This window comes from Cryptomeria japonica, chromosome 3 (assembly GCF_030272615.1).
Source record: "Cryptomeria japonica chromosome 3, Sugi_1.0, whole genome shotgun sequence".
In the NCBI taxonomy this organism is placed as follows: Eukaryota; Viridiplantae; Streptophyta; class Pinopsida; order Cupressales; family Cupressaceae; genus Cryptomeria; species Cryptomeria japonica.
This window is the reverse complement of record NC_081407.1, coordinates 785,815,060-785,824,080: the sequence shown is the minus strand read 5'-3', so window position 1 is coordinate 785,824,080 and position 9,021 is coordinate 785,815,060. Positions and strand designations below refer to the sequence as shown.

At 36.8% G+C, this 9,021-nt stretch overlaps 1 protein-coding gene across 1 annotated transcript; it reads left to right on the top strand.

Annotated features, from left to right (window-relative positions):
* The first annotated feature begins 646 nt into the window (after positions 1 to 646).
* Positions 647 to 2,152, top strand: LOC131069558 (LRR receptor-like serine/threonine-protein kinase ERL2). Its single transcript, XM_058005059.2, has one exon. It carries the CDS (start codon positions 647 to 649, stop codon positions 2,150 to 2,152), a length of 1,506 nt encoding a protein of 501 aa, XP_057861042.2.
* Positions 2,153 to 9,021: the final 6,869 nt, after the last annotated feature.

Sequence of the window (9,021 nt, the reverse complement as noted above, 5' to 3'; positions counted from 1 at the left end):
TATATCTTCCCACCTCGGGATATAACTCGCATTTCTCAATAAACATATAAAAATTATCCTTCAAAGCAAGTACTAAAATTATAATACGAATTGTCGACGAAGCATCCTGCAGAACAAAATTTGTTGACTTTTTCAATGTAAACGTAAATTCTAAATATTTCTAGCTGTAACGCCATTCACCGGCAAACAGCGCCTCTATTTGCGCTGTTAACTTGGAAACGATCGTGTGACGCTGTCTAACTGCAAACACCTACCTGTAACTTTTATTTCTTCCATCAAATCCGACGATCTTATAATTTCACCGTGTCCGAAATGGCGTGAGGGAGAGATTTAATCTCTGCGAAAATGTAAAGGGGCCCACTGTCTGCTAAATAATTATAACGCCCCTCGACATAATCAACTAATGATAATAATAAATAATGATGTCGGCCCCTTGACCGTCAATATGAAACCTCTGAATATGAAGGGGTGAAAGGAAACTTGTGTAACAGCATCTATTTATTCCTCCATCCCCCATTCAATTCAAATGAAGGGGCGAAAGGAAACTTGTGTAACAGCATCTATTTATTCCTCCATCCCCCATTCAATTCAATTCAATTGTATTGCCTTGTGTGTTTTGTTTCCCGCTGCTTTGATCTCCTCCAACATGGCTCCTCTTTTCTTCTCCTTGCCATTGATGATGCTTTCCATTTCTATCTTTTCAATCTCCGCTCTTCCTCACTTTCTCAGTAATCAGCACCAACAACAGCAATTGCTCTTGCGATTCAAAGATGCCCTTTCCAACAATAGCACTACTTCTTTGCTAGATTGGACTCCCCATCTACCCCTCTGCAAGTGGGCTGGTCTTACCTGCGATCCCTCGTCTTACTCTCTCCTTGCCCTGAATTTATCATATATGAATTTAAAGGGCACTATCTCTCCAGTCCTAGGGAATCTCTCCTCTCTTCGATCGCTCGATCTATCCAACAATGCCCTCACTGGTCACATTCCACCTCAACTAGGCCAGCTATCCTCTCTTCGATACCTAGATCTCTGCAACAATGTCCTGACTGGTCACATTCCACCTGAACTCGGCCAACTTTCCCGTATGCACAAACTCAGGCTGAGCAACAATCAATTACATGGAACGATTCCCCCGTCTCTCTTCACTTGCCGCAATTTGTATTACCTGACACTCTCTTATAACCAACTGCATGGCAGCATTCCGCCTGAGCTGAGTCGCCTTGCAAGCCTGAAGTATCTTTATTTAGGAATAAACAATCTCACAGGTACCATTCCACGTTCTTTAGGGAATCTGTCCGCCTTAGTTGAATTGGGGTTGCCAGAAAATAATATTGCTGGTACTATTCCCCCTGAATTGGGCATGCTCACTCACCTGCAGGTTCTTTATCTTTATAAGAATAATTTATCAGGCACCATTCCCCCGTCTTTAGGAAATCTCTCAAAATTGACAGATTTAGAATTGTCCGAAAATTATCTCAGAGGAACCATTCCCCCTGAGTTGGGCATGCTCACTCACCTGCAGTTTCTTTACCTTAATACAAATAAAATATCAGGCACCATTCCCAGCTCGTTAGGAAATCTCTTAAAATTGACTGATTTATCCTTATCACAGAATGATCTCAAAAGTAGCATTCCCCCTGAATTAGGCATGCTCACTCAGCTTCAATGTTTTTATCTTTCCGCGAATAACTTATCAGGAACCATCCCCAGCTCTTTAGGAAACCTCTCCAAATTGACTATTTTAGACTTGGCAGCAAACCATCTCCAAGGCCCCATTCCTCCTGAATTGGGCAAGCTTACTGAGCTTCTGTTGCTTCACCTTTTTATGAATAACTTATCAGGCAGAATTCCCTCCTCGTTATCAAATCTCTCAAAGTTGAATGATTTAGATTTATCAGTAAACAATCTTAGTGGACATATTCCATTGAAATTTGGTACGAAGCTCTCCAATTTGTATGCCCTTGTTTTATTTCGAAATCAACTGAGCGGAAAAATACCAAATTCTCTTGGTGGCCTCCGGCAACTAAGATATCTTTATCTTCACAACAACAAATTAACAGGGGAGGTCCCAGTTAGTTTGGAGGCATGTCCGATGTTGGAGAAGCTTTACTTATCTTACAATAATCTATGGGGAAGGATACCTCGTTAGATTCATTAACTACTACAACATTTGTATTTAAAGGATCTATTGACTATATTGCTCCAGGTATTTTGTTGAGTTTTCTTCATATTTGCATCGTCATTTCCCTTAGCAACCTTCTAAGAATCTCATGAACAAAATTGATTGCAGAGTATGGGTTGGGCGGGAGTGTTTTCGTAAACGGAGATGTTTGTAGTTACAAGCAAGTGGCTAAGTGATACAATTGGCATCGCATGGTCAAAGTTCTACAATTTAGCTGTTTATAAGTTCTATTAGAAGGTTTTAGTCCTTTATGTTTGCTAGTTTCAAGTTTGTCTTCTATCAAAGGTTCGTCCTCTTTCATGTAAAAATCCTCCCCGCGTTAAGTCCAACTATGTTTGAGAAAGAATACTGTTGTCTATGTACTTACTGAAATACTGCAAAACGTGTAACATATTGTCTTTAATTTTTAGCACTTCCACTTATAGCATACACAAGCTGTTTTTTTCCCATTTCCTTATTTGATATTCATTAATCTCTCAGCACAAAAAAATGAGATCAATCTGGTAATATATTTGTGTCCAGAGTGGATGAAGCATGGATAAGAATTAAAAGATCATCGATTTTTGAAGTTGTCTGAATAATTTGGAATAGTTAAATAAATGATGCATCATGGAGCTTGTTTGTGGAATTCATTCAAATTTTATACTTATAACCAGATAGAGTATAATTGAATCTATCTTTTAATTGAGCATTTGAAATTTGACAAAATATGTCTTACATTATATCAACTGCGAAGTTGTAACATTTTCCCTAAATATTAGCTTCTGGGCATTGTATAACATAATAGTAGTATTGGAGAGTTATGGCGACTACAATATAATAAAATATCCATGCCACTCTGTAATATACTTCTTAAAGAGGATAATTTAGCATTATCAATATGATCTGAGTTGGATTTAAAGTCAGCCTACTATGTTTTGCAGAGAGTTAAGTTTTTAAATTTCAAAATGGGTTTGATGTGCTGATGAATTGAATCTTCTCTTAGTGAGAACAGATTTGTTGAATAGGATATCACGCCATATGTATGATTCTGGGTTTTGCATAAATCTCAATGCTAAGAATATTTTCACTTACAAATTACAAGAACTAATACTTCACAAATGTGTACAATGTCATCCCCGGCCCAATGGATATTAATAATGGAAGTAAGGTAGGAGACGCTTTAGGATCTCTAGTGGGCATTTAGGAAGAATTTCTGAAAAGGCTTAAGAGTGATGTGGCTAATATCTATGTGGAAATAGATTTAAAATAGGGCTTTTATAGCGAGTTAGAGACAATCTCAGAGGTCGGTAGATGGAAGCAGAAAGTTCAGAGGCTAAGGAAGGAGACTCCTGGCAAATGCATCCTTCGAAATCAAATAGTGCTCAAATGTTCTATGGCTGCTGCTAGAGACCCTCTCTCTCCCCTTCAAACAGTTGCAGTTCCAAAAAATGACGATAAGAATCTTGAGATGGGGAACATAGGATTGGCGTCTCCAATAGAATCGCTTGCAGTAGCTGCCTCATGCCATATTCAAACCCCAAGACCCTCTCGGCTTTTTGATGCTTTGATTAAGAATCTTAAATCTCAGTCTCTTCTAGGTTCTTTTTCACCCACTTCTTCTCAGTCTCCCCCATCCATTCCCCCGCTCATTCTGTCTCTGATCGTTAAGATTCAAAGCAACAAGACTGCGAGGAGTCTGTTTGGCCAAAAGAAAACCCCTTCTCTGACTCGAGGGGATTTCAATATTTTCACTCAGAATCCTAGAAAGGCCTCCAAAAGAAGGAACAAAATTAGGCAAAAACGTGAAGGGGGCGCTCCCGCTTTAATAGAGACAAGCAAAGGAAAACTTATGTCCCTAACTAATATTTTACAGGAGGAGGAAATCATTGCTAATGATATTGTAGAAGACATGGAGGATGCAGATGATCTCTCACCTACAGATGGAAAGGTTTCTTCAGCTAGAGCTCAAGCCACTTTGCCTCTAAGCCCCCTACCTCCCTCCAACAGGAGCCCATCAAATGTGCTTCCTATTTTCTCGTCTTCCCCACCCATTGATCCTTTGTCTTCTAAACAATGCTTTAATCTTTTCTCTTAACTTTCAAACCCTCTTCTGATGTCGCCTTTTATGATGCCATCTGATTTGGAAATGCACCTGGACCTAAAAACACAGAGACTGTTTCAGGATAATATGATTGATGATGATGATATGGATCTTGTTCTGGAAACTCCCTTGGTTGTAATGTATTCAAAGATCAAGGAGAAAAGGAAACTAGGATTAAACTAGTTGATAGATGGAAAGGTGAAACTTGACTATGGTCTTTCTCCTCCCAAGAAGGGTCGTAGATCTTTGAATGAAGGAAGAACTCTATAAGGGGCAGCAGAGAGCCAATATAAAATCACAGACCTTTGGAAAGTATGGAAGGGTAATACCCTTCCTGAACAACAATGAAATTTCTTTCTTAGAATGTCAGGGGCCTCAATGCCCCTAACAAATAGAGGGTGATTAAGAGAAGGATTCTCTTGGTCGGTGTAGTTGTCACCCTCCTTCAAGAAACTAAGCTAGATTGTCAACAAGTAGTATCTTTTGGTTTGGAAATCAGCTCTCTTTTTCAAGCTTCTCTCCAATCCTCAGTTGCATCAGAAGGGGCCTCGAAGGGTCTAATGATAATCTGAAAGCCTTCTCAAGTTCAAGTGGAAGGTGTTGCTTCTAATAGAAACTAGCTACTAGTAAAGATCACACACTTGCAAATAAATACATCCTTCTTTATAATCAACACTTATGGAACAACATCTCCTCTCAACAAGCGGCTCCTCTATTTAACCCTTGATGGAGTAATATCTCAACTCTTGGATCAGCAGGTCATCATAGGAGGAGACTTTAATGCTATCAAAAATTCATCAAATAAAAGGGGAGGCATTATTAGGCTAGGCAGATCTCAACAAGATTTCAATGATTGGATAGATAGGAATGGGCTTTTAGATATTGACTCGGGAGATAGCTCTTTTACCTGAACAAATAGGAGAAAAGGTTTTAGCAACATTTCAGAGAAAATTGATAGATTTTTTTGGTTGGGGGATCTCAGCTCCTTCCCTTTCTCTTTGGAGTGCTCGGTCCTAGCTTGCTCAGGGTCTGATCATTTTCCCATTATGTTAACCCTTCAAGGGGTCTCAAACAACTCAAAATCTCCTTTTAGATTTGAGAATATGTGGATGAAAGATTCACACTTCCTAACGTTGATAGAAGACTAGTGGAAAGAAGAAACATTTGAAGGCTCCAAACTTTATTGCTTCATTTCAAAGCTAAAGTATGTTAAGCAGAAGTTGTTGCAATGGAACTCCCAACACTTGAAAAACATCTTCTCTTCTAAAAAATCTTTAGAAGAGAGAATGGCTGATTTAAATGTAAAAATTATCTTTGAAGGCATGGATCAAGATTCCTTTGATCAAGAAAAGAGGCTTCTCATGGAGTATGAGGATATTTTGTCTAAAGAAGAAGTTTTATGGAAGCAGAAGTCTAGAGAAAATTGGCTTCGGATGGATGACAAAAATACCAAGTTTTTCCATAATGTGACAAAGATTTGCAGAAGCATGAATAGGATCTCAAATATCGATTTGAATCAAAACCAATCTATAGTGTGTTGGAAAATGCACACTCCAATGAGAAATTGTAGGTGATTGAAGGTATTATCATTGATGGCAACCTTACAATCCTATGGCATCGGTACAAGCACAGACACTGGCAGCGGCAGCAGCAAAGATAACTACCGGCACCCTAGCCGACAGGAATTTGTTTATTGTATTTAATATTTAATTTTAAAATCTTTTTGTAAGACGACAAGGCGAATTGTAATAGGACTAATATAAGTATGAGATCTTGTAAATCATTTGTGTCAGCATGGAAGGAATGTAACAGGCAAATGTGAATATTAAGGTAGATTTTGGAATAAGGTTATGGAAGTTGTATGAGCTTAAATCGGTACCGAACCTGGCATAGCAGATGCTGAACCGAAGTAGTACATGATATTGGATTTGCATAATCCATTTTTGTAAGTCAGTGAGACTTCCCTTTTTGTAATTAAGCAGTGAGCTTTAGGTAGTTGGCCTTCCTACATGTGCAGGCCCCTATTGTAAGTAATATTCACTTATTGGCCAGTGAGAGAATATTGTGGGTCACAAATCCCATTGAGGTTTTTCCCACATCAGGTTTCCTCGTTAAAATATGATGTTATGGTGTGCTTTCTATGTTGTGTTTACTGTTCTTATTTACTGCATTAATTTTGGTTTACCGGTACATTGTTTTGGAATGCAATTCATTTAATAAGTTCAGAAAATCCATTAATCGGTTAGATATTGATTCACCCCCCCCCCCCCCTCTCAATATCTTTGGGAATCCTAACAATTGGTATCAGAGCCTGGTCCTCTATTTTCAAAAGCCTAACAGCTTGAGGAAGAATCTGACACCGGTAGAGATGGAAAACTTGAGAAAGCAATTGGAAATAGCTCTTGCAGATTTTGATGCAAAAAAGTTCAAGAATATGAAACTTGAAGATGTTCTAAAGGCTACACAGGAAATCATTCAAGGACTTCAGGAAAATCTCACTATTGCTAGAAACAAAAGAAGAGAACTTCATGAGAAGATGCACAGTGATGATGATGAAAAAGAAACTCTTAATGATCTTGTGAGCAAGATGAATCAAGAAAACATGGCCTTGAGGAATGAGATTCAAGATATGACTATGAGGTTTTGTAAAGACATGGAAGACCGAAAGAAGAATGAAGATGACTTGGCTACGAGAATCAATGATGCTGGAAATGAAAATCTAACTCAGTCATGAAAATGATATGTTGAAGATAGGTATAATTCACTTGGAGCATGATAAAACTGAATTCACGAGACAGAAAGATTTCTTAGAAAATCAGTTGGCTACTGCAAATCAACACAAGGAGAAATTCAAGAAAAGTTTATAAGAACTTGATAACATGCTGAAAAATCAGAAACCTAATGGAGATACTAATGGTCTTGGCTTTGAAGTTGGTGAAAGCTCTGGTACTGCAAACAATCATGATCATAGTAAACCAGTAAGACAACCTAATGCCTACAAATTTAATGGGAAATGATTTAACTGTAACAAGTATGGTCATAGAGAAAATCAATGTAGATCTAGAAATTATCAGAACACCAATGCACCCACCAGTCAATGTTCTAAATGCAACAAAGTTGGTCATAATTCAGAGAATTGCATAATGAATGTAAGATGTTATGTTTGTGGAAGATTTGGACACCTATCTAATCAATGCAGAACACATACTGGCATAGGATATGGAAAAGTTATTCAGAAAAATAATGTGACTTGTTATGCTTGTAACAAGATTGGACATATTGCAAAATTTTGTAGAAGTAAGGCATCACCGGCAAATAACAAAGGACCCAGTTTGAAAGGTAAAGAGAAGGTTGAAGACGTAAAGCAAGAATTTTCAAAACAATGGATTAGAAAGTCAGATATGAATGTTAATGAAGCTATTCCTTCACTGGTAGAAAATATAGAGTCACAATCAGAAAAATCGACAGTGGAAAGCTCTAAGAAACAGGCAGAGGTACACATTGAGAAATCAGAAGAGAAGAAGGATGAGGTAAAGGTTCAGACAGAGACTGTGCCACCGGCATCATCTGAGAAACCTAAACCTTTGCTAGTAGAAATGCAGACTCAAACTGACCTACCAAAGGTCACCATAAGCAAAGAGGGTACTCACACCAGCGGATTACAATTTGTTAAGGCAGTTCGTCAATCATCTGACTCTTCACTAACAGAATTCTGGCCAACCAATATAATAGAGGGGTGAACTCACAAAGGTGGTTCCCACTTTTTGGTACGTACTGATTTTTGCTAAAATCATACATTTTTAAAAAAATATAATGATTTAAGCTTTAAGAGATCCCATTTTAAGTAATTAATTGAAGAGAGTTAAATCAACGGCTCTTAGATCAAAATTTCTTGGATAGAACCTCTCTACATCTAAATCATACTTGCAATGGAGTCTCCTTTGCATCTATCAAATGTTGATAAAAAACCAATTTTACATTAGCTTTTGGAGGGTCAAATTAATTCATTTAAAAGTTTTGTTTTTTTTAAGGATTTAGTCCTTATTATAATATTTCCAAATAGTTAATTTCATTAATATATTTAATTTCATTAATATATTTTTATTTTATTTCTTATGAATGTAGGTTTTTCACCGAATATGAACTTCTTTGTTCAATTCATTGGGAAAAATAGTAAACTAATTCAAAAAAAATCTGAAAAATATCTATGCACTAGGTATTGATGTTTTCTTTCTAACAAAAAAAATAAAATTGAATTTTGATATATATAGAACAAGTTATCTGTTCAAACGTACACCTATATCTAAATTATAATTAGTCAAACTTTACAACTTAATAAAATGGAAAATATTCAACATGTCACTATCAAACAAACTACATGCCCTAGGTATTGGTTTTTCAAACGAAAATTCAAAAGAATTAAGTTTTTATCATTTATAGAAAAAAAATTATGCATTTCGGGATACACATCACTCTTAAAAAATGTTGTTTGCTGTAAAAAACTACTTTTTGAGGGAGATGGAAAAATCAATAAAATTTTATTCAAACAAATTTGAAAAAAATATATTTAGAATCTACAAACAAGATGTTAAAAATCACTAACTTATATCATCTTCAAATTCTTAACAGTTTAAAAGTTATAGGTGTCGGAAAGTGAAGGTTTTTTACAAAATATTCATATAAGTGTCAAAGTTGGTCAAAAAGTGGGAACCAGTATTGTGAGTTCACCCAGAGGTATTGCTTGAGTCAATTA

Bases quoted from the DNA above. Each gene is read 5' to 3' on its own strand.
- LOC131069558 (XM_058005059.2), top strand. From the start codon at position 647: ATGGCTCCTCTTTTCTTCTCCTTGCCATTGATGATGCTTTCCATTTCT.